At 39.2% G+C, this 27,500-nt stretch overlaps 1 protein-coding gene across 27 annotated transcripts in view; it reads right to left on the bottom strand.

Annotated features, from left to right (window-relative positions):
• LOC135099722 (uncharacterized) overlaps positions 1-27,500 on the bottom strand; it is a 353,588-nt gene that overhangs the window by 197,401 nt on the left and 128,687 nt on the right. For 24 of the 27 annotated variants that reach the window (XR_010268324.1, XR_010268323.1, XR_010268314.1 and 21 more), the window contains one exon: positions 16,664-16,717. The exons of 2 other annotated variants lie outside the window; for them this stretch is intronic. Coding sequence is in view for 2 of the 25 variants with exons in the window: in XM_064002216.1 (XP_063858286.1) it covers positions 16,664-16,717 (54 nt within the window). In the remaining 23 variants the exon portion in view is untranslated. Of the gene's footprint in view, positions 1-15,511; positions 16,718-27,500 lie in introns of those variants that run through there. One more of the 27 variants, XM_064002193.1, reaches the window with a different exon arrangement.

Here is a 27,500-nt window from a genome sequence, read left to right on the forward strand (position 1 = left end):
TGTTGCATATCGTAGTGAAAGGATCAAATAACACAACAACGGGACTCCTCATCTTATTTCTTCATCTAGTTCCCTGTCTGCTGTCCGTGAGGAATGACAGGCAGAAGACAGTTAAGGAAGTTAATATAAGTAACCTTTGCATTGCTCTACTGAACTCTTTTGACTGTTGTGGTTTTCCAACAAAATTAACAAAATATATTGCAAGTTTAAAACGTAATTCGAAGGACATCACAGACAGCAAAGGGAGTGATGGAACAGTTTGAAGTTTGTTTATAGTCTCTTTTCATTCTGTCATATCATTCACTTTATTTTACAGTTATTTTACAGAAGTGCCCAGTCACGTGACGTCAGCAGCCATGCAGCACCATTCCTCTCTTCTCCCCACCATGCTCTCGAGGTCTGTCATCCTCCATCCACTCTTTATATTTCCCAACAAGGTCTCCATTAATTTCTTTATCTTAGTCTGCCTCTTCCTCCAGTTTCCTCCATCAACTCTCCTTCCAGCAAGCAATCACCTAATCACCTTCCATTCACCTACTCTTCGAATGTGTTTCAAAAACTGCAGCCCCCTCCTCCTTCTCCTTCTCCTGTGATGTATGGTTACTCAGATAACATAAGAAAATGAGGGGAACAGCAAGAAGCCATCAGGTCTAAGCGTGGCAGTCCTTGTACGAGTATAAATCATACCTACCTGTTTCCATCTATTATATATAGGGTGTCGTATTACTAGCATTCAAAGGATCAGCAGTGAGGAATAAGCGTATATTAATAAGTGTAGTTAAGTTTCCCTTGTAGTGTGAGTCTATGGTCCTCAAGAGGCATGGTGGCAATAGAAGCTCTGAGTGTTTAACATAAAAAGGGTTACGTGAATAAGTTCAAGTATAAATGAAGGAAGAACTGAATATCAAGGGGAAAATCATAGAGGTAATATCGGTTCTAGGTAAAAAAAAAAAAAATATATATTTCGGACGATTAATTAATTTCCAGCTGAAGGAAAGGAAGAATTGAACATCACTGATTTAAAAAAAAAAAAAAAAACAGGACACTAAATGTTATGATTACTGTTGACACTGAATCATTTTGTCATATGTGAGAAATTCCTTTTTCATATCCGCTTAGGAACATTAACGAGACACACAGAAAACTGAGTGTCATGGTGGCTGTTTTAAGGAATGTGAGTAATTACTAGAGTGTTATGAATCGTTTACCAAAGAAAAATGAATAAATAAGTAAATTAGCAAAATAGATAAAAAGGAAAATTCATTGATGATATTCACGAGCAAGAAAGAGGTATACCATTATCAGTTATTATTATTATTATTATTATTATTATTATTATTATTATTATTATTATTATTATTATTATTATTATCAATACTAGCAGGGCTTTTTTTTCCTGCAGCTGAGCAAATGTTTTTGTTATGAACGATAGTTAATTGCAGCGTCAAACATTTTCCAGTAATTTCCTATACTAATTTAACATTCATTCTTTGTGTTCGTGGTGCTTCCCATGCTTGTCCAGAAACGTGAAAAAAAAAAGAATAAAAAGACACTGAAACATTATATAGCCCAGACAGACACTCAACACACACACACACATACACACACACACACACACACACACACACACACACACACACACACACACACACACACACGCTAATAGACGCACACGTAACCTCTGTCCCCTCCCTTCATAGCTTACACTGCTACGATAAACCAACTCCAAAAAAACACGGCTGGGACAAAAAAAAAAAAAAAAAAAAACACATGATGATCGAAAGATGATAAAAAAATGTATTTGCCGAGTTTTCAGTTCACAGATTTTTATATGTAAAGAAAACACGCAAATATTTGAGAGGGAATACATAAAACACAGCGAGGATGGCGGACAAGGCCGGCAGCTCCAATACTTCGCGGTGCAATATTATTTTTGGTGTGCAGGCGAAAAAAAAAAAAGAGTGGACTAGAATATTCTGAAGTATGAGAGAGAGAGAGAGAGAGAGAGAGAGAGAGAGAGAGAGAGAGAGAGAGAGAGAGAGAGAGAGAGAGAGAGAGAGAGAGAGAGAGAGAGAGAGAGAGAGAGAGAGCAACACAGATTCAAAGACAAAAACACACAATCACATGCACACACTCACTTTTTTTGTCCATCTTTCCTTCTGTTTGTCTGCTGGTTTTCTGTCTGCTTGCCAAACTATCTGTTCGTTCACATAGAGTAACAAAAATATCACTACTTTATCTTCAAGAGCCTCATTTCTCATAATGACCTACAGACCTCAACTTGCCAGAAGCACTTCTACCAGGAAGTCACACCATAAGAACTGGGATTGAATATACTTTCCTTGACTATCCCAGGTTGAAGAGCAAGAGGCGGGCAAAGATAGACATGGATGGAATATTAAGGACCAACCGGCAGGAGAAGGAAAAGAAGACTGAAGAAAAGATTCATGAGTGCAGAGAAAGAAGACATGCTTACAACTGGCATTACTGAGGGAGGAGCAGAAGACCCGTGTCAGCTGAGAGGGCTTATAGTCAAGCAACTAATTGATTAAATGTAAGAGTAATGCAGTGAGATATATTAACATCTGCTTCAAATGACATAAGATAGATAGATGTGGCATTCCATCGTCGCCAACTTCTGCAGCGGCATAGTGGTACATTGGGTAGGTAGGTATCACACTTAACACATGAGGCCTTACGATCTGTCCTCCCCAACGCGAGGTGCACATCCCTCGCCTTCAGTGCCTAGCATCAGAGGGTCACTGCATCCGGCAGGCGGTCACACACGTACAGAAGAAAGGCTAGTGTAATTTTTTAGCTAAAAGGATACTGCAACCAACTCTCGTTCCCTGACATCTTAACTCCTAAAGACTTGATTCATATCTCTATCTATATATTTTGGTTGATATTAAGAAAAAAACGTAAAATAGAATATATAAAAGAAAACATGCACATCAAACTATGAAGTGTTGAAAAAAAAGTGTACATGAAAATCTCTTGAGAAAAATAAACTTGGTTAGAAGACTACAAGTATCTTGTGAAGGCAACATTGTGGTGAGGATGGAGGAGGTGGAAAGTTACAAATGGAACATCAGTGGCTTAAGTGAGGTTGTAAGGACTGTTAAGGATACGCAGGACTCCCCACAGGATGTAATATTGTGCTTTAAATACAGGTCACGCAGGAATATGAGTGAGGAATTCTGGTCAACAGACGATATGCAGGTAACATTTTAGAATTTTGTGGCATTACAGATTGAATGCGGGATTAGTTGTCGGGTGAATAAGAGAGAGAGAGAGAGAGAGAGAGAGAGAGAGAGAATCAAGGCTTATCTCTGGTTTGAGCGCAGAGTGAAGAGGAGATAGCAAAGTTTCATAAGCCCCAAGTTACTGATGTGATACAATGATAACATCTGCAGTGAAAATAAGCATTACGAGTTTTTAATATACATTTTTTAAAACAACACAGATAGGAGGAATTAAGAAACGAAAGCTTTTCCAAGATAAGTACAAAGAAAAATAACTTGATTTTCTGTAAAGGACGAAGGATGGTTACGTGACTATGTAAATAATAAAGTTTTGGAACGAGAGAAACTAACCTGTACGTTAAGACTGTTCTGGTCTAGTTTTTGCCTGAGGGAAAACCAAAATCAGTCTCGTAACTTAAAATGAAATAAAAATTGAGTCTTCCAGGATTGGTGCATGGAGAAATGAAGAAGTAATGGTAAGTGAACCACAATGCTGATACAAATAGGATCTTGTGTGTATGTGTGTGTGTGTGTCACTTTTTTCTGTATTTGCCTTTGAAACTTATGCAACACAACATCAAAAGCGCTCTGATATCTACACAAGTTTAATACTAATCCTCGAATGAACGTTCCTAAACAAAGTAAAAAAAAAAATAATAATAATAATAAATAAATAAATGATAATAATAATAATAATAATGATAATAATAATAATAATAATAATAATAATAATAATAATAATAATAATAATAATAATAATAATAATGAAAAAAAAAAAATAGCTCAAGATTCGAAGAAACTGATAATTGCAATTACTTGAATAAGGAACAAAAAATAAGTGCTATAAGCTAAATATAAATATCACAAAAAATAAAAGCAATAAAAGATGTCACTACAAATATATTCTGGGAAGTGTCAATCTAGCGTGCTTAAATCCTATGAGTATTTACAATATTTCACTGCACAAAGACCCTCTTCATAGCTCCTCCATGAGTCACGGCGCGGTGCCAGTCTGTGCCAAACTCTTCAGATCCCCCACTTTTATCCACGTGTCGGTGTCCAGTCCTGCGCCTCCTGTCTCTTGGGCTCCAGCCAGTCAGGATTTTATTTTCCACTTTACCTGGCCGTGCCCAATCCATCCAGATGCTGCTTCTTTATTATTTTGCACGTTGTCTTTGGTGTAGCTTCGCTCTCTCATACATGTTGACCTTTTTTTTCCTGTTTCAGAGATTTGCTCCCAACACGGTTATCTTCACGGCCCCTTTGTTTAGCAAGACTGCGAGGTTAACATCCACAGGTAACAGTTGTAAATGTGCACTGATTACAGACGTGACGCTTCAAGCACGCTGGATAAGAGCATTTCAGGATGTTTTCTTTGATTATCGCATATTTAACATCTCATGCACCTGTGTCTTTTTAGTAGAAAGTAAAAAAAGTATAAATACATAACACTGCGAAATCCCAAACTTTACTGATGTATTCCACGAGTCAACTGCGTATTAAGAAATATAATTTTATTCCCCTGAACATGAGTGCAGGATATTCTTCGTAAATTTCCGAAGCGAGGCGGCAGCAAACGTTTCCCCGAAGGCGGCAAAAGAGGCGTAACTGGCAACACCGGCGGCGGGTCTCGTGCACCGTGTTAATATTTAAATGTACAAACACCAATCCGATAAACACGGCGACAGAAATAACGACACGTGTGTAAAGCTGAATAAGTGAACGACTCGTTGATGAAGTACTAAGTGATTTAATAGATGAAAAGATAACGCACTCATACACTAAGGATAAAACAACAAAGTATACCTTATTCAACACACACACAGACACAGACACACACACACACACACACTATCGCCGCTAAATAATCCTGACCACTGTAAATAAAAGTAGCGCTGCTAAAAACGAGAAAATCAAAAGCCCTCCTTGGACATGGGACAAAAGAAGGAGCAGGTAATTAAAACACCTGGATCATCTTAATTGCCTCATCTGTCCCCTGCTGTGGGGAGGATATTTGAAGCATGTCCCAACTAACTAACCGCCCTTGCTGCTCGCCATCTTCCTCCTCCTCGTCTTTCTTCTCCTCTTCCTTCTCCTTCTTCTCCTCCTCCTCCTCCTCTTTATCCTCCTTCTCCTCCTTCTCCTCCTCCTTCTCCACCTACTCTTCCTCCTCCACTTCTTTTATAAATACCTATTTTATTTATTTTTTTTTTATTTCTATTACGACTTTCTACTCCACGTCCTCATCTTCCTTCTCCTCCCACACTACCATCACCACCACCACATTTCACTTCTCACTTCTCTTACTATCACTTTTCCTCCCTATATATCTATACCTACACCTTTACCACGATTTCAGCTTGTCCTCCACGTCCTCAGCTTCCTTCTCCTCCTACACTACCATCATCACCACCACAATTCACTCCTCACTTCTCCTACTATCACTTTTCCTCCCTATACATCTACACCTACACCTCTACCACGATTTCACCTCCTTCCTCTTCTCTTCTTCTCCTACACAACCACTATACCACTACCTTAACACTATCACTATTTTTACTACCACTTCTCCCTTTTTCTATAGCTATACCTTCATTTCTACTACAATTTCACCTCCCACCTCCACCTTCTCCACCTCCATGCTTTTCACCACTACCGCACCAGATCGTAAATAGTGTTTCCATAAGGTCACTTCCCTCTATCTTCCCCACGTACAGGCCACTCTGGATTAAGTACAAATTAATGTTTTTTTTCGGAAGCCAGGACACAGAAGTACCAATCTTAGTTCACTTGTATCTGATATTCAAAGCAGGTGAGCATGACTAGGTTGTCTTGGGAGTCTCATCTAAGGACCACTTCCAATGTACATAAAAAAAAAAAAAAAAAGACAGGTGGAAAAAACTGCACACTCAGGAAGATTAATGTTTATGTAAGTAGGTCTCCCTCCTGCTTATTATTATTTGATGTCATATTTTCTCCTTCATCAACCTTCTCCTTTTTCGGAACACACACACACACACACACACACTTTAGTATGCATAAAAAATGAGAATACTATGCCCTTTCTGCATAAAAAAATCTACTACTACTACTACTACTACTACTACTACTACAACTACCACCACCACCACTACTAATACTACTATTGGGAGAATAATGGAGAAGTATGATGCAGAAAAGAAAAAGGGAGGGAGAGGGTAGGAAGATATATGAAGAAAAGTAGGAAAGTAATGAAGAAGAATGACGAAAAAAATAGTGAGAATTTGAAGGAAGAGAATAGTAGAGTATAAGAAGAATAGGAAAAGGAGGGAAGAATAGGAAGAGTGAGACACATGAGGGAGAGGAAGTAGGAAAACAAGGGAGGAAACGTGGAGGAGCATGAGAGATGTGCATAGTAGGAAAAAGAAAGACAGGGAGGAGTAGGTCATGAAAGAAAAAGGAAGATAAATCATAAAGAAGCAGAAGAGAGGAATTAGTAGGAAAGAATAGAACACTAGACGATAAAAATAAATCGAAGAAACATAGAGAAATAGTCAGGGAGAATTGATAAACATGCAAAAAAGAACCAAAACAAAGGAATGGGAGAAGAGGACAGAAGAGGAGAAATAATCAAGCTACGTAAGGCAGGACATGTGGAGAAGTAGGAAGAAGAAATTAGGAAGAAGAAATTAATATATACACAAAGGAAATACAAAACAAAGATATAGGATAAACAGAAATAGGACAGACAACAAAAGTAGGGAGATGGATTCAAAGTGTATAGGATATGTCACAGTAGAACAAAAGAAGCACGAATCAAGAAAAACTAGGAAAAAAAGGAGAATAAACAGAACCATAAAGAGAAATTACTAAATATGGAGCGGAGAAACAAATAAAAGGAATAGGAGAAACAGGACAGGAAGGATTCAACAACACTGAAAGAGGAAAAAACGAATCAAGGAAAAAAAAAACAGGAAAAGGAGGAAATAAGAAGGAGAAATTAATACTAAAAAACAAAAAGAAAGAAATGTGATAGAAAAAAAAAATAAATAGACAACAGAAGGCAAGGAGAAGGAATCAAGGAGCACAGGATAGGACACAGTAGGATACCTCGCCAGACAGACACACACGGAGGAGGCTCACTGGGAATACCCGGCCACTGCTACGCTCTTTCCCCTTTAGGCTGGTCTGCATTTTTTTTCTTTTTGCTGTCTGCCTCCGCTTTTTTTTCTTTCCTTTTTTTTTTTTTTTTTCATGTGCCCTATGTCCAGTGCCGACCCTGTGGTGGTGGTGGTGGTGGTGGTGGTTATGAGTGATTGTGGTTCTATGGTGGTGGTGGTGGTGGTAGTGGTGGTGGTGTTTTGTTGTTTATCTGATTGTTTGTTTATTTGTTTGCTCCCAATTATTGCTGCGGTGGAGATTATTTTTGGTAATGCTGCTTTTGTCTGCTGCTATTATTGTTGTTGCTGGTGGTGGTGGTGGTGGTGGTGGTGGTGATGCAGGTGGTGGTGCAAGAGGTCATAAAATACAAAAAAAAAAAAAAAAAAAAAACAGATGAATAAATAAACGCATAAACGCATTAACAAATAAACAAATAACATCTATACCTCATACACCATTCACCAAAACCATCCATACACAAAAACATACACTTAATCACAAAATATACAAAAAAAAAAAGACAAAAAATAAATATATTAATACATGACCCGGATTTACAAAACTCAAAACTTTTTTCACGTGACCTGACGCGACCTTAGCAAAACAGAGAGGTAAAGTCATCAGAGGGGAGGGGAACATGTATCACGCGGGTTTTATACTGGTTGTGGACTTACTTTTTTTCCTTGAAGGGGAAGAGGGAGGGGAATCAGGAGAAAGAGGAGGAGGAGGAGGAGGAGGAGGAGGAGGAGGAGGAGGAGGAGGATGAGGAGGAGGGGAAAGACTTGGCCGGAAATAGTAACTGGTGCTTGTGTGTGTGTGTGTGTGTGTGTGTGTGTGTGTGTGTGTGTGTGTGTGTGTGTGTGTGTGTGTGTGTGTGTGTGTGTGTGTGGCGATGGATGCAAGGCCTGGAGCATTGGAGGTGGAGGGGCAAAGTAGAGAACACGCCCGCCATTTTCATAAGCTGTCGCCAATGCTCCACTAAGACCTGCTGGAGCGTGGAGGTTCTGGAAGCTTGACATTCTCGACATCCGGGTCATTACAACTCAAAATGGCTCCATCTAACATGAAAACACTGGTACATGAAGAAAAAAAACACTGAAACATTAGGGAAAAAGGTCGTTATTGCTTATTACTATGTATTTGAAGGTTTTTCTAATGTTTTTTTTTTTTCTCCCGTTTTTCTTTCGTATATGGGACCCGTATTGCTGGTTTCCTCTTCGTCTGCTCTTCAGCAGAGGCGAGAGCGAGGGAGCAGCAAACATCATGACTTGAATAGCCTTTGATACTTTGCCTCATCAACAAATCTGGTTATTAAAGTTTGTTTCGAATATGTATCATTGTTTCTTGATACAAAATACAGATTAATATTCCCTTCAGTACATGAGCAGCAGATAAGCACTGTAATGTTTGATGAACAGAGGCAGAGCAATGCGATCAGGGAGGAATGATCACGTCCCTGAATGAGTCCCGCGCGGCGAGGATGGCGAGGAAAGCGCAGGTGTTAGCGAGGCTCCCAGGATGTGCTTCACTTGTATCAGAGATTTGTTCTGATATAGAAATTGCAGGGAGTGGCGGTGGCAGTGTTCCATTCCCTTGGGGAGTCAAGCTGCGGGAATGCTTGAAATCCGACTAAAGCAAAAATAAATCAAAGAGCTCATGTCATTCAATGCCTGACCATTCCTTTTAATGTAAAAGCATTTGATGCAATTTTGCCTCACAGTTTCACGTCCGGTCGCGCAGCCATCAGGCGGCCAGGGCTCGTCATGGAGGCACCGGTGTGTTACCTTTAATGAACGATACAATGTTATTATATTTTTTAACCGGTTGTTAGCTTGACACGACATGGACTTAATTAACAAACACCTTAGTTTCCTGAACGCAAGGAAGACGAAACATATTTATTGCAGCACATCATGCTAATGCCTCGGGAAGACTAAAACCACTGCTGCATTACACACGATCATTTGCATATTATATATATATATATATTATATATATATATATATATATATATATATATATATATATATATATATATATATATATATATATATATATATATATATATATATATATATGTGCCACCGCTCTTTATAGAAAACAATGAAAGCCTAAGGTCTTTTTCCCACTAGTAGTTAAGAAACGTCTAATAATCCTGCGGTCATAACATTCAGTTGACCGAAAGAAAAAGAAAAAAAAAAAAACTTTAATATCAATTTTGTATTAGTTATAAATAAAACTTAATGTTGGTTTATCGCACTCTGAGTAGCAAAAATAATGGACACTGAGAGGAAGAAACAATATTGTTTGAATCTTTAATGGGAGAAGCACGCAAGACTGCGAGATCAGTTTGGTGGCGGCCTCTCAATGGAGGCCGAGCAGGTCCAGAAAACATTATGACATCCATCTTTCTTTGGACACCACGCCGCCAGCCTCATAATTCATCAGTGGGGGCACGTTTGCTGTGGGCGATTTATTGCTTGTAAAATCGGCGAGCGAGTAAGTGGTATTGGGTATCGATTGTCAACCTCATCCCGCTCAAGGACGTGGCGGACGCCGACACTTCCGAACTCCACAAGATTAGGAGATTGTTGCAAACACTCCGCGTCTGTGACAAGTGAGGCTCGACTTAGGCCGCGAAAGTCTGGCTTTATTGTGATGAATTCATGCTGTGAGTGGACAGGACTTGAGCCTCGTCTTGCAGCGCGGCAGAAGCAGAGGCTTTCACTAAATGTGGACATTGGGTTTTGTAAATGTTCCGTTTTCCTGCCGCCACGGGGAAGGGCGGTCCCCTCACAACTCAGGAGCCTCGTGTGTCCAAGTCCGTGTGTGTCTCCATTTCAATAATCAATTCCATGTTTAATGGAACTTAAGCACAAATTATTTGTTCATCCAATCAACTTTTATGTCAGAACAATTCTCCATTGTCACGAACTCATTTCCTGAACAAATACAACATTGATCTGATTCGTACTTTTCTCAAAATTGTTTACTTCAAAATTAATCAAGCAATTGCTTTCAGTGTTTTGAGTGTGGACATCTTCACAATTATGAACCGTTACTTGCCTGTCTCATATGAAGTGAACCTGCTCTATCTATACCGGCTTTACACAGCCTTTAAAAATTGTAACAAAACAAAAAAGTAAGCTAGAAAACAAAATGGAAGAGAGAAAGTTGTGTTCCCCGTGGTGCTGCAGACAGGACGGCGTGATGCTGCTCCTTACGTGACTGTCGCGGGGCTCAGCTGCACTCACTTATTAACGTTGTTGTATTAAGTTCACTGCATCATTAATCTAAGTTAGTAATGTCTTTTCACTTTGTTATATTCAGTGTATTTTACTTCTTTGTACTCCAGTCATTTTTGAGCTTCAGACTGGGCATGAAGATTCTGAGTGAGTTTGAACATTAACTAAAATGCCTCATACACATACATTTGCATACATTAGTTAAATTTCTTTCCTTCATAAAGTATAAGTCATACATTTTCTCTCAATGGCTCATTTTAATTCTCATCTCCATGAAACTTTTCCCCTTCACCGTTGCACTTGCCCTTATGACCTTGGAACATACACAACCCTTCACAGCCTGACCATATTTCATAATATTTGTACCTACTATTTCTTATGACCTTGGAGCACCATCATCTCTGCTATCCTGATACCTAACTTAACTAAAACCAATTATAAAAGACACAAAGCTCTCTGGTACTTAACTCTTATTACTCATTTACATATGGTTGTACTTTACTTCTTACTGTACTAATACAGGTGTACAATTATATTTTCGACTCTTTCCAATAAGCTGACGAACCATTTTAGTATAGTTTTCAATCCTTTTCATTTTATTCTACGATTCTTTTTCAGTACGGATTTTTATCCTATTTAATACAGTTTTTGTTATTATCACTTTTCCTTGCAATCCTTTATGTTTTTCATTACAGATGTCAATCCTATTCAGTACAGCTTTCACTCCTTTTTAGTGAAGATTTTAAAAAATTCTTTTCATTACAATCTTCGATCCCCTTTCAATACGATTTTCATTTCTTTTCAATACAGTTTTTTGATCTTTCTTCATTACAATCTTAAATCCCTTTCCAGTACAGATTCCAATGATTTTCGTACAAACTTCGATCCTTTTTCATTGCGTATAGTCTTCGAACCTCTTCCAATACAGTTTTCAATTTCCTTCATCATAAGTTTCGATCCACTCCAGTACACTTTTGATCTCATCATTACACCTGTCAATAATTTTCATTAATACGTAGATCAGGTGATGAGTGTTTATTCTTTCATGATTCCTTCTGACGGTCTGTCTCTGTCTGTCTGCCAGCTGCTAATGCTCACTCGGCACACTCTTAGGGTTTACATTGCATCCATCAGCAATATTTATGTGTTGCAATGGTACACAGGCGTTGTAATTGCAGGTCTGGGGCTGTCGTGAGTTTTACCTTCCCCTCCTCTCCGATCAGTCCTCCTGCGTGCACACACACACACACACACACACACACACACACACACACACACACACACACACACACACACATACACACACACACAGTCTTTCTTTGTTTCCCTCTACCAGCCAGTCTACCTATCAGTCTGTATTCGTGCTTTTCTGTGCTTGTGTCTCTTTTCTGTCTCTCTCTCTCTCTCTCTCTCTCTCTCAATATGGCAATGAAAAAACATCGATCTACAGAAGCGTTAAAGTAGAATATGGCTTGTCCCTCCAGCTCTACCTTTCCTTCCCTATTCTTCTTGTACCCTCCCTTCTGGCCCTGTTTCTCCTCCCTGAACCATGCCCTTTCGTCCTTCTCTCCCTCTGCCTCTCTCGTTACCAGGGAGGAAGAGAATGAAGACCAGGAGGAGAGGGGGAGAGGAGGAGAGGAGGAGGAGTTCTGGGTATCGGTAGGGAAGAAGAAGTAATGAGCCAGCGCCACTTGGAGAGATCAATGTTTACCTGGCTAGCGTTACAGGTTACCTAGCCCGGGTCCCTGAAACATTCACCGGGAACCCAAGCAATTAACTGTGCATTCCTGCTAAAATATTCAATGCAGTGAAATGTTAATGAGCGAAGAACGGAACCTTGGTGCTGCCACTGCTGCATACTCAGGTGTTCTGTCGCTGGGGCTTAAGAAGGAACTCGCCAAAGACAGAAGGGGAGAAGAAAATTTACGGGGTTTGATAGAAAGAACTTGCGAGGGAAATAAAAATAACAGAGAGCGACTTAATACAAAGAACTTGAAAAAAAAAGAAAGATTTGAAGTTTGATTAAAGAAACTTGCAGAAGAAACAAAAGAAGAGTCTGGTAGAAAGAGCTTGGAAGGAAATAGATGAAAGATTGAGAGTTAGATTAGTGGAACTTGCGAGGGAAATGAAAATTAAAGAAGAATGTGCAGGAAGAAACCTAGAAGGAAATGGAAGAGGGATTTGTAAAAGAGTTTAAGAGAAGGATATTGAAAGGAAATAGATGAAAGATAGTTTGATAAAAGGAACTAGGAGGGAGAAAAAGAGTGAAAAAAAAACTAATATTCTGATACAAGGAACATGACAAATAAAGATTTTGGGATTTCGAGAAGAGAGTTAAAAAGTCACACTTAATGAAGTATAATCCTTTAGAGGAAACTAGGCACAGTGAATGACACGGAATGAATGTCTTTGGGCATGAATTTCAGTGGCATAAAAACAAATGAAAAGATGAGGATGAAATAAAAAAGATGGAAAACAATAAAAAAATAGAAGTACAAGGAAAGAGAGAGAGAGAGAGAGAGAGAGAGAGAGAGAGAGAGAGAGAGAGAGAGAGAGAGAGAGAGAGAGAGAGAGAGAGAGAGAGAGAGAGAGTTAATATTTATGTTGGAAGTACCCCATTAGTCATAAGAGTCACTTGCACAAATTATTCATCAAGACCGAAACGAAACGTAATTAGAGATCGTGTTGTTTTTGCTTGCATTTATTTAGGTCAAACACACACACACACACACACACACACACACACACACACACACACACACACACACACACACACACATGCGCGCGCGCACAACGACAAATATTCTACGAACGCTGTCAAATCCCAGTAATTAAATTCCGAAGAAATTGCGGCACACAAACTTGCCTCATGTTGACAAATGAAGAGAAGAAGCACACACAAAAAACAAGAGCATTGCGTTCAGGGAAATAATCACCAGTAAAACAGAATCTGGGGCTTGATTACGATTACTTGTTTTAGTCTTAAGTCGACTTCACCTCATTAGCAAGCAGAAGATAAAGATTTAACGACCAGTCTTAAATTTTATACTGTGTGCCTTCAAAACACAGGAACATAAGAAAACAAGGGAAGCTGTAAGAAGCTGGCAAACCTACACGTAACATTATGAAACATGTCTACTTACTTCCACCTATCATCCTCATCCTTGTGCTCTCCACGTATACTCTCTCGGATTATCATCATCTTTATATTAAACTTAGGAGTTTATTACTTGTGGTCTGTGATCAACTCTTTATTACTTACCATCTTTTACTGACCAGCATCTTCACATTCTCCCTGATGTGGCTGTGTATGTGTTCCTCATTACTGGACAGACTTGAAGGATAACCAAACTGGATCTTAATGTTTTCTGGACTTGCGGAACCTTTTTATATATACGATGCCAAGGAGTTTGTGTTTTGATTTTTCTATCGTACACTAAATTCATGGTACGAAACCTTTAGCTTTTACGCATTTACCCTTTAACGGCTTAGCAACTGCAGTATGACTTCTCTTTTTACCTCATCTGAGTAACCTGAGATCAATTTACCGATCTGTCATTATTAGCACGGGCACTAAAAGGTTTATATGACTCGGTTACTTACTGGTGTGTTTTGACATTGTACCTCAGACTCACACAACACTGATGCAGTAAGCTTGAAGAAAACACACCTGCCATACGGATAGACAGGACCAGGATGTATTGATATCATATGGGAGTAACGATACATAGAATTTAAAATTATTCTTAGCGTTTTTCTTTATGTAGTAGAGCAACATTGAAGGCGAAAAAGGCCCACTAAGGCCTGCTAAAAACAGCATGATACCCACTCTCTGGGTAACCATACATAGTCCTAACATAAATAAAACAATAGTCACTACATAATTTGAGAGTGCTCCACCACTCTTGTTGATGTCAGTGGTGTCTTTCGAAACAATATTTTTTCTTCATTTCTCTGTCAGGGAGACCAGCTAAGAACGAAAAAAAAAGGGGGAAAAAAGAAAAAGAAGAGTTCGCAGCTTTTGCCGCTTTCTTAAAATAATCAGAAATAATGAAATCAAAAGACATGACCACTTGAATTACAGAGGCGTTTTGACACTCTTGACTTTCATTACACTGCATTCAGACTGAGGAGAAACTATAGCAGTCAATGGTTAACCCTGTCCATCTCCCGCCTGCCCGCTTATCCCATGTCATGCCGATAAAACATCTCTGCGTAGCACTAAGTAGGGATAGTTAGGAATGCCTGGTAGTAGTAGCTCTTGTATTGAGAACGCTTGGTATCCTTGTAATGTTAGACTTTGGAACTATTCATGTCAAAATACTAAGGTGATGTGTGTGTGTGTGTGTGTGTGTGTGTGTGTGTGTGTGTGTGTGTGTGTGTGTGTGTGTGTGTGTGTGTGTGTGTGTGTGTGTGTGTGTGTGTGTGTGTGTGTGTGTGTGTGTGTGTGTGTGTGTGTGTGTGTTGAATCCTTTTTAAACAAAACGGTGTGATGAAAGATACATACACGACTGTAGAGGAGACGAACGTGTAAACAGTCTTTAATACACCCACTTGTATAAATAGGGGAAGAAAGCAGAGAGGGAAGCGAAGTGAATGCACGCTTGAGAGCCTATGGTTGGTGAGAAAAATGGAAATGCAAGATGACGGAGATAGGATATGAAGAAGGGAAAGGATGGATGGGTGAATAGATGGATAAGTGAGGTGAGAACACTAAGATATCTGGATATTAGGAACGTGAAAAGAAAAAATGCAAAGAATAATACAGATAATCATTGGAAAATAACTAGATATGAACAGAAACTTTGGTTTATGAATTTTAAATTTGAAAATACAAACTTCAAAATGTCTTTTGAAACAAAGTAATGATTAAGGAAAGTCTTTGAATAAAATGAATGTATTAAATAATTGAACCTTTTTCTCAGCCCTCCGCAATTCGTCTCTACATTTACCCTGAAAACACAAATACCTAAACCGGATCTTCCTTCACTTTTTTCTTACATAAAATTGTTCATTAATCATTTCTTCCCTCTGCTGGAATGCCATTTAACCACTTCAGTTTTTTCTTCTTTCATACCTGACATTACAATTCCCTGAATTCCCTGAGTCCCCAACTGTTACCTGTCTGCTTAACAATCACCTGCGCCTGCAACACCTCATCCTATTCTGGGTGAATATCTGTACCTTCCCCGCAGCAATGTATAGAGCGAAGGTTGAGGCATCAGTGCAGCAGGAAACACTCACAACGCTCGTGTTATCTTAGAAGCAATAACAGTACACAAACTAGCGCGTCAATTTGTTGGAACGAACAGAGCTATACAACGTTCAGCTTGACCCACCATGAAGGACGCGAGGGAAGGACCATAACGCAGGGTGGCGGCGCCCGTGCACGTGTGGGGAGAGCAAGGGAACCGAGGAAGAAGAGAGGGCGGAATGGAGGTGGCTGCAAAACGCGTCCTGAAGCGAAGCAATTTCAATCCGGCGAATGCGTTCACTTGGAATGGGAAGATGCGATGAACACGAATAACTTTGCAGGAAGGAGAAGAGGCAGCGGGGTCCAAGACGGTCCAAAAAGCACTTATACGTCTAGCAATGGAACAGGTGTGGCCGACAGGTGAGAATTCATATGCGTGGGGACTCGTTTCTAATCAAGGTAACAACCCGAATATACAACACGAGCAGGACCTCCCATGACTGTCAGTTTTAGGACCTTGTTAACTAACCGCCGACCGTTCCGTATCCTCTATACCTTGAGACCTCCCAGCCAGCTTGAAGAAGGAAACGATATTAAGGCAATGGAGGTAGTAAAGTTTTTGCCGCAGTATCCGCGAACACCAACCCTCCCTTCCCAGTCCCCTCCTCCCCCCAGGACTGTCAACACGCTGCAGGAGGAGGTGAGGTGACAGTAAGGCTCCGTGAAACCTAATCCCTCCTGAGACCCAAGAGGAGATAACCAGACGGGCGGCATTCCTAACGCAGCGTCTTGTTCTGACAGGGAGCGCCCCACCACCACCAAGGGCTGACAACACTCACCTCCGAGACGGCCTTGAGGCGCCCAGATCCTCGCCCACCGGGGTCCAAACTTGCCTGGAAAGAGACGAGAACCGGAGTATAAAGATGCAGCTGATATGTAAAACTACAGGAGGCACCCGCACCTCTCCTTCATCACCTAATTTAGCACTACAGCTGACCATTATGGGTATGGGTAAAATACGGTGTCTGGCTCGGGGGGAAGTGAAGGGTATTCGGAGGAGGATGTGAGTATACAGGAAATAGAGTGTGACAAGATAAGGATGCAGAGTATGGGGAGGAAACAGGGTAAAGGTGATAAGTATGGGATATGGGTACGTAAGGAAACGGAGTTCATGAGAATAAGGGTGAAGGTTACAGGGAAAAAAATACTGGTATGGAGAAGATAAGGAGGTTTTTTTGGGGGGGGATATGTATGGGAGCATAGGAAGGAGGATATGGGTGTGAGTAAAATTGAGTTATTAAGGCGGCGGTTCACAGTTTAAAAGGAAGAAATAGAAACGGTTTGTTGGAAATATATTTCATTTCATATACTGGCAAATGCTGTTAAAATATGAAGTAAGAGAACAATAAAGTAAAAAATAATGACAACGAAAAGCAAAAAAATTTTACGTACTTTAGATGCAAAAAAATGAATACCAAGAAGATAAACTATATCATAAAATAAATAAAAGAAAAGACGAAACACTAGAACGAGAGAGAGAGAGAGAGAGAGAGATAGATAGATAGATAGATAGATAGATAGATAGATAGAGAGAGAGAGAGAGAGAGAGAGAGAGAGAGAGAGAGAGAGAGAGAGAGAGAGAGAGAGAGAGAGAGAGAGAGAGAGAGAGAGAAAGGAAAGTAAAGAAAAAAATAAAGCAAAAATAATGAAAAAAAAAATAACCAAGAAAAATTGACACACATAATGAGGCAAACATGAATGGCAAAAGAAAATATACAATGAAAATAAGTTAAAGAAAAAAAAGACAAATCACACGTCACTCAAACACAAAACATCACATAAGAAAACTATCGAGCAAAAATTATGAAATTAAGGAACAAGAAAAATAATGGCTTAGGTAATGAGGCAAACACGAATAGCAAAGAAATTATACAATAACATAAGTTTAAAAGGAGCCAAATCGCACCTTACTAAATGACAAAAGAGTGAGAAAAAAAAAGTAAAAATATGGGAATACAAATGAGAAACAAGAGGATAATGACTTACATAATGATACAAACACTAAATGCAAACAAGATATGCAATAACACAAGTTTAGAAAGAGACAAATCGCACCCAATGAAACAGAAAGCACAAGTAAGACAGAAGAAAAAGAAAAGAGAAAACTGCACTGTAATAAAACTCAAAATTAGAGAAAAAAAAGACAAAAATGACACGTAATAATACAAACACGGATGAGAAACAAGATATACAATAACACAAATTTAAAAAGAGACCAATCACACCTCGCTTAAACGCAACACACAACTGAAAAAAGAAAGAAAGACATTTAGTATCGCAAATGTAAAAAAACCCATAACAAACTCAAAACAAAACTAAGAGAGAGAGAGAGAGAGAGAGAGAGAGAGAGAGAGAGAGAGAGAGAGAGAGAGAGAGAGAGAGAGAGAGAGAGAGAGAGAGAGAGAAGGGAACATTTAAAATCACAAAAGTAAAGATCTCAAGTGGAATCTTCCAAGGAACAGAACCAGGTGCAGGGGATTGGAGGTATGACATGTATGTGTTCTGTGTACAAGCAAGGCGGGATTGGTGGTAGGCGGCGGGCATTCACCAGGTGGGGCACTGAAGGAGCGGCAGACATGACCTGTACTTGGAGGAACACGCTAGGCAGTAAGGAGGAATGTATTAAGAGGAGGTAGGCGTAGAATAAAAACAGTTTGGGATGAATACTTTAAACTTTATGACTAAATTGCCTAACAGAATTAAAGTTTTACTTGTATACGTGTAAGTATTAACACTTTTCACGATTACGTACTTGTAAACCTGTAGGTAGGTTCTTCTTTATGGTCTTCTAATCGTAGTTTATAAACAATCAACACCCATAAGAAGAAAAGTTTATCGCTGCCCAAAATCCTCTTTTAGCGTCATAAAAATGTCAAAATCAACAAAGTGACGAGAAAATGGGAAAATATCTATACGAAAAAATAAAGTACTATTAGAAATATATATAAATGTTTATATTACCATCATCAAAAATCATTATCCTTCATCTATCATCATCATCCCCTGCTCCTTCCCTTTACAGACCTTACACTGTTGCGTTTAAGAGTCATGAAAGTAAACATTAGGCGGATGATAAAAAAAAAATAGTAAGTAACAAAAGACAAACAAAATGGCCGAGCACAACGAACCAACCACACAAACATTCTAAACAGCTACAAAACACCACCTCTGTCCGGCCCTCCCCTGACGCACACATGGCTCAGGCTCAAGACTTTGTGGTGAGGGACAAAAAAATAAAGAGATGAAATTTTTAACTACCTTCCACCTTCCTCCTTCTACTCCTCCTCCTGCTTTCCCCCTACCGTCCCTCCCCTTCCCCCTTCATTATAGGAACAACGCGGCAGTTTGCACCACATCAACGTACTCGTAAATATGAAGGCATCAACAACGTGGCATAAACACTGAAATTGAGGAGAGGTCTTGGAGCCAAACTAGTCATTTTTGTGTTTAGTATGCGAGGATGACGCAAGCCTAAGGCACTGTAAACATGGGTACGTCCTTCAACCACACCTTCCTATCACCTTTAGCTACCCGTCCAGACCTCTCTCTCTCTCTCTCTCTCTCTCTCTCTCTCTCTCTCTCTCTCTCTCTCTCTCTGCTTCCAAATCTCCCTCCTTCCCTGTTTTCAAAGCCTTTTCCACTTCCCTTTAGCCATCTCATGCCCTACCTGCTTCCCTGCCTCCTCCTCCTCCTCCTCCCCCTTGCCTCTACCTGCATACCTAACCGTATTATTCCTTGCCTATTGCCACCATCCTTTCCTCCCTCCCTCCCTCCCTCCCTCCCTCCCTCCCTCTTATCCCTCTCCTCCCTGTCTGTTTCTTGGATGGTTGTTGGCGTGAACTTGTGGCGATTACCATATTGCACACACACACACACACACACACACACACACACACACACACACACACACACACACACACACACACAAATTGTTCGTTTTCATTTTCAGTACCCTCCTTCGATTCCTCCCCTCTTGCTTCTCTGTCTCTTCTCCGCCATTCTCTCTTTTTATAGATCAATAAAATCATTCTGGCTAAGTACACCAGTCATGAAGCAAGTATCAAGAGACTGGATGCAAGTTATGGAAAGGTCTTATATTAATCTACAAGTTAACCCCAAATTCCATGAAACAGTTTAGCTTCTGTGTGTGATCCAAGACTCGTTCTGTGAAAATTTCTGACTGGAAGAATGCATGAGAATAGATAAGAGGAAATGCTGTCATCTTCTCATCTAAATTTTCATATTTTCCTCTGATCACTGGTGAATCCTGGAGCTGTTTATTTTGCACCGACCTTCTGTATTCTTTATTAGCTCTTTCGTTATCGTGCTCCCTGGTTAACATTCAGAGCACTGTAAGAAATGTTTTCATGGATATACTGACACAAAAAGAGACAATTAGAGGTTAGTTTTGTCTCTTTTTTAAGTTATAAACAATTTTGGATACAAAAATGCAAAATTAGGGATCTCAACTTCTAAATGATTATGGGAAACAAAATATCAGGTAGTAGTGAAAAAGGTTAATGAAAAATTCCAAGTACACCTCAAGAACTAAAACGAACGTGACTGTTTTGGAATTACTCTCTTAATTTTCGCTTTATTTCCTGAGCATTCTTTCTTGACGGGTATTGTATCTAATAACCATTTTTCTCTGCAAGCAAAAATAACCCAGTGTCTCTCTTCTTCCTGTGAGTGCACGCGACGCCGTGACAAAGCGTTCCTTTTCTGAGTAACGCAGGTGGTAATGAGGAGAATCTCAGTGTAATTCTCGCCATAAAGATACACGAGGTGAGGTGTACGTTTACAGTCCTTTCATTCACGCTGTAATTTTATGGGTCATGCCTTCTTGTACCTCAACGCTCGTAACTCAGATGAGAATTGACCGAGTTTAGTTACCTTCAGTTAGCTCTTCGTTCTTGCTTGGGAATTAAAGCTTCGTTACGGTCCTGCGCTTCCCTGTAATCTAACTTGCTTTGATTCAGTTATAATTCAGTTTTGTGTTGTGTTATGATCTCTTGGTTATTGTGACTGTTACTTCATGTTTGGGAGTTTAAAGGTAAAGGTCGTTGTAGATTTATGAATGTACGGCTCTTTCATAGTCTTGTTCGTGATTAACAATGTTCTGGTCTACTTAAGTTTAAATTGCTACTTCTTTTAATTCCATAAGCGGCATGTAGTACGAGTTTATCTTGTTGTTATGTAAAGGTAAAGATAGTTGTTGATTAGCGTAAGTCTTCATCATAATTAACAATGTTCTAATCTGTTTAGCTTTAAATTGTCACCTCTTTTTTAATTCTATACCTCCTGAGTCTTTTATGAAGTGATATGTATACGAGTTTCTTATTATTATGTTCAATATTTAGCTTGCCTCTCTTACACATAAAAAAAAAAAAAAATATATTTTCTTGTTAAACTTAGCATATTCTTATTAGTTAACACTTTCACTGCTAACAACACAATGGAATCTGTTATTTAACCTTTTATCTGTGGTATGCAACAATTCACACCACTAGAAGACACTTATCCTTCAATTTTTGACTACCGCTTTGGACCCTTTTCTGGGACTAGCATCTCAGCGAGCTTTTTTTTTTTTTATTGGATTTTTGTTGCCCTTGGCCAGTGTCCCTTCTACATAAAAAAAAAATAAATAAAATAAATAAATGTATACACATCTACAAGAGAGAAAGCGATTAAAAAGAATACATTTTATAAATTTTAGCCCGTATAATGTTTAGAGGTGACTGTAGAACAAGAAAAGATGTCTCAGAGGAATTACTAATTCAGGAAGGAAGCAACAAATAACAGTGAAAGGGTTAAGTAGGTCCGTTTAACCGAATAAAAATAAATCTATAATACCAACACTAAAAAAAAAAAAAAAAAAAATAGATTATGTTAGTGGCGTCTTTCCAAATTCTATTCTTAACTTGTGCCATATTATTTAGTTCAGCTTGAGGAAATTCTTGTAGTTATCAAATTATAAATGTTAATTATCATTGTCTTCCAATTGAACAATGGTGAATCAAGCGTAAGCGAGTATTCTCAACAAGCGTATCGTGTGCAAAAATGTTCCCTGAAACATAATACATTAATCCAGTGACTCATTACAATACATTTCATTACACGATTTCACAACGTAATGACTGTAGAGGAATTATTATTATTATTATTATTATTATTATTATTATTGTTTTTATTATTATTATCAATTATTATTATTATTATCATTAATTGTTTTTATTATTATTATTATTATTATTATTATTATTATTATTATTATTATTATTATTATTAATATTATTATTATTAATATTGTTATCACTATTATAAAATATAAAGGAGAAAGGATAAAAAAATAGGGTAAAACAATCTGTTAGATTACTCTCTTGGAGGACAGAGAGAGAGAGAGAGAGAGAGAGAGAGAGAGAGAGAGAGAGAGAGAGAGAGAGAGAGAGAGAGAGAGAGAGAGAGAGAGAGAGAGAGAGAGAGAGAGAGAGAGAGAGAGAGAGAGAGAGAGAGAGAGAGAGAGAGAGAATTTGTAAAAAAGACAAAAAAGCCAAGGAAAGGCATGCAATAGTGAAAACAAAGGAAACTTGTGGAGACAGATGGAAAGAACACACGCAGCAAGAAATACGTACGAGAAAAAATAAATAAATAAAATAAATAAATGTAGCAGAAATTATGGCAGTATTCCCTCCCCCCCAAAAAAAAGAGGATGATGGGAAATAAAAAAGTTAAGGAGTCGAGATAAAAATATGAAAAATATCCGAAAAATAAAATACAGAAGTAATATGGATAAAATAAAAATAAATAAATAAATAAGTATATGAAAAAAAAAATAAAAATCGATCATCTTAAGACGTTCTGTGGAAGAAAATACACATCAAATGATACAAGTAGTACACAAAAATTAATACATGAAGAAACTCGAACTACTACTACTAACTACTACTAACAGCCCAATGAGTCACTTCCAGCAGATGAATAAACCAAATAACAGGTAAGTAAATAAATGAAAAAGCAAACAAACAAGTGAATAAATTAAGTACCTACCTACCTACCTACCTACACACACACACACACACACACACACACACACGAGCGTAAAGAAGCACCAGCCAATGCTACATGTATAAATAACAGGACACACAGAACACTTACTAAGCAAAGCAATAAGGAGATGCAGACTAACACCAGACACAAAGATGTAAAAGCCTTCAACTCAAAGCAGCCTTGCAGTCCATGTGTGTGGCTGTTTGGCTGTGTGGCTTAGCAAACACTCAATCAGCTCAGCCAGTATCCGTCACCACACGCACCGGCCATCACTGAGGTTAAGTCAAATTGTATGTCTTTTACACTACCAAGACTACAAAGCGTTGCTATGAGTTTGCTGCACCACTACCATCACCACAACCGTCACCAATACCACTGCATTACAATCAGCTATATTTTTCTTTTTTAGTCTCTATCTGTTCTTTTATCATTTTGTCGTGCCATCAAATGTACTAATGTGCTTTGCGGATTATAATTTTCTATATATGAGGTAAATTAATTAAGTGCCAAAAGAAAAAAAAAAGAGAAAAGGATAAAAGTGCTTGTTCAAATACCATTCTCCCATCATCCCTCCCTAAAAAAAAAAAAAAGTAGGAGAACTGAGAAAGAATCAAATTTATTTTTCTAAGATATTCCTATCTTCTGAAAGACATTAATTCGTAGGCAGAAAATAGAGAAATAAGACGAGAGCTCCACATATAAACATTACAAGCAATAAATATAATAACGATAATGAACAAACAAGTTAACTAAATAAAAAAAAACAGTCCCCAGCCTTCTTACTTCTCTTATTGTGTTTGTGGTGAACGCTTTCTTCACATTTATTTGTATACTTGTTGTTTGTGGTCGTGGCGGTGGTCGTGTTATGCCTACCCCGTGGTTGTGACGGTCGTGGTGATTGCTGGTGGTGCTGGTGGTAAACAAACAGCGGCATATTTAAGTGTGTGTTGCTTGTGGTGGTTATGATAATTGCGGTACTGTTTGTGGTGGTGTTGATGGCGCTGACGGAGAAGGCACAGTGCTGAAGGACAGACGTGTACGTAATAACATACACATTGCTTGAGAAATGATAAACAATAACATAGTTAACGTAAGAATTGAGTAAAATGCGTCGCCGAGAGAGAGAGAGAGAGAGAGAGAGAGAGAGAGAGAGAGAGAGAGAGAGAGAGAGAGAGAGAGAGAGAGAGAGAGAGAGAGACAGATAGACAGACAGACAGACAGACAGACAGACAGACAGACAGAGAGAGAGAGAGAGAGAGAGAGAGAGAGAGAGAGAGAGAGAGAGAGAGAGAGAGAGAGAGAGAGAGAGAGAGCAATAAAGAAATCAAACTGCGACCACCTTATCATGCATTCTTTCACGACAAACTCCTCCTCCTCCTCTTATCCTCCCTCCAACACCACACGACACATGCATGCACTGAACACCCACGATGGAGGGAGAGTCGAAGAGAGGGTAGGAGGGAGGGAATGAAGGAGTGAGAGCATAAGCATTGTGTTAACCCGGTAGTGAGTGGGAAAAAAATATTTGTCACACACCCACACACACATACACACACACACTTACACACACACCCCACACACACACACATACACACACACACACACACACACACACACACACACATACACACACACACACACACACACACACACACACACACGCCATGATTTTCGAAGTGTCCGTCTTGAAGAGGAAAGAAAGGTAGACGAAGGTAGAGAAAGGAGGGGAAAGAACGGTCAGAAGAGAGAGAGGAAGAGAAATAGGAGGTGGGAAGGGGAAGAGTCGATTTGAATTAATACTAAATGCAATTCGTCGATTCTAATCCCTGGGTAGGATGACGAACGCTCGCCTTCAATTACGTGTGCTCCTTTCAGACGGCAACGCAACTACCACCATCACCACCACCACTACAACCACCACCACCAAGCCCGGCCAGCCAGTCAGTACCACCAGCAGGCAGTGTCGATACTATTACCTAAGACTCCTCACACTGCCTCGCCTCGCCCTCCCCTGCCTGCGTGTAGGTGCGAGTACGAGAATATAAATAACAATTGATTCACGTGGATTCTTCTTATTTTTTGCTTCTGATGGACTTTTATTATGACCTCTCGAACCGTTTCTTCTTTGTGGCCTCAGTGGCAGCTTGGTCATAACTCAGAGGCGCCCCACACACACACACACACACACACACACACACACACGCTGCTTCTCTCCCTGTGTCCCTGCATGTTGGCGATTTCACACTCACGCGCCAAGTTTCTCCATGCATCATCCAGGAGTCCATAAAGGGATTTGCTGAGGAATATACCGCATTGTTCGCCTCGACTCCATCTTTGTGAGTTGACGAGGGCCTGGAGAGAGAGGGAGAGAGGGAGGGAAGGAGCGGCACCGGCGGGAAAAGTGGTGATAGAAGTGATGGAAGTGATAAGAGTTGAGAGTATTGATTGAAACGTAATATTTTGAAAGGTGAAGGCAGTTTTTTTTGTTTAATGTTTTTTTTTCATTTTATTTTCTACTGTTTTTTTGCGTTTCTATGTTGGTTTGAGTGATCTCTCTCTCTCTCTCTCTCTCTCTCTCTCTCTCTCTCTCTCTCTCTCTCTCTCTCTCTCTCTCTCTCTCTCTCTCTCTCTCATTCGCTGTTCGGTTGGTAATGCAGCAGCAGCAATTAATATGGTCTGGGTTTGAGGAAATTGCATGAGAAATGATTCGCAATGCAGGTATTCAATGCGTGCTGGCCTGCTCTCTCTCTCTCTCCTCTCTCTCTCTCTCTCTCTCTCTCTCTCTCTCTTCCTCTCCTCTCTCTCTCTCTCTCTCTCTCTCTCTCTCTCTCTCTCTCTCTCTTACATACAGACATACACACTCTTCATCTCAACATGTGCAGTCATTTTTTGGCCGCCAATTTCCATATTAACAAACATAAAACACCGACACCAGTTCTCACACATAACGCAATTGTCAATATAGTCACAAGGATAGTTCCATACGTAACATCCACTCCCATTCGCAACACCTATTTGCAAATGACCAAAAACTACTCTCATGGCATAAAATAAACGGCACATGGTCATACAGAAGCCCATGAATTAGCATACGTAACTACATATATATGCACCATTAACTAACATGCCCCGGGAGCGAAAGTGGGAGAAAAAATATATATCAAATTATAAAGGCAGATTAGAATGTCCCTTCGATGCGATACACTCGACCGTAAAACGCATATAAAAAAAAAAAATGCAGCTGTAGGTTTCTGTCATGTGCACTTAAGGACGCCGCACTTGAGCACAATTTGTCACCTGTTGTAATTACGAGATATTGGGGTCGCCACTATATTAAGGTTATTACTATTTTTTTTTTTTTTTACTCAAATGCAGGAATGAAGGAAAAGTTGAAATTTTTGTGAAGCTGAAACTGAAAAAAAAAAAAAAAAAATAAAATGGTGGAATATAATTACATATCCCTAAAAGCAACAATTATCCTTATATCTGCACTTTTTTTCATGTAATCTCTCTCTCTCTCTCTCTCTCTCTCACTCTCTCTCTCTCTCTCTCTCTCTCTCTCTCTCTCTCTCTCTCTCTCCCCCTTCCCCCCCCCTCTCACATAGAGACACACACACACACACACACACCTTCACTACCACTGCATTGATTAACAGAGAATTAATCGATGCACATTACGCTGCATAAAAGATAACACTCCTCCTGCATCGTATAAATTAATGTCAATCTACATACTTTCTTTGCCTGTCATTGGGAGCAGAGACAAGGGATGATAAATAAAGCGCGCCACGTAACTAACTAACTGCCAGCGCGCACATCTGATGTAGTTATTATTCCATATAAAGAGAGAAGAGAGGGAGGGTGAATACCACGCACACCTGAATACGGATATGGATACGGTAATTTAGTTAACATTGCGCAGGCCAGAGTGTCTGTTTTAAGTAGACGTGTGAGCCTTATATTTTCTCGTCTTTTTCACTCTAAACTATGATAGACGAGTGTCTCTTGGTATACCAATGGACGAATGTTGTTTCCCTGAAGATCTGAACGTATTAGGAGCATAAGAATACGAGGGAAGCTGCAAGAAGTCACCAGGCCTAAACGTGACAATCCCTTTATAAGATATGCCTACCTATTTCCACTTATCACCCTTTTCATAAGTTTGTCTAATCCTTTTTTAAAGTTCTATGTTTACCCGGTGTAAACCAACAAAAAGCATAATGAAGTAATTAATCTAAAGAACTAAAAGTATAAACTCGAAAAAACCTCGATCACGGCTTCCTTAAGATCAACTCATACCAAAATTTGTTCCTTCTGTTAATGTTATTTTTCACATTCAGAGCACTGTAGAAAATTCATTGCTTCACAGAAAAAAAAAAAAATCTACGGTAAGAATTTTTTTTCTTCTTTTCTAAGCTACAGCGCTGCCTTATTTAGAGACTACCTACAGTACAACAATGATTACCCAGACAGTTGGAAATGATATTTAGAAGAATTTTATACGAGCTCAGCAACGTAAACTTATTATCCATTAAGCCAAATTTGGTCTTAATTAAAAACAAGTTTCCA

Source organism: Scylla paramamosain, chromosome 1 (genome assembly GCF_035594125.1).
Source record: "Scylla paramamosain isolate STU-SP2022 chromosome 1, ASM3559412v1, whole genome shotgun sequence".
NCBI classification, from domain to species: Eukaryota; Metazoa; Arthropoda; class Malacostraca; order Decapoda; family Portunidae; genus Scylla; species Scylla paramamosain.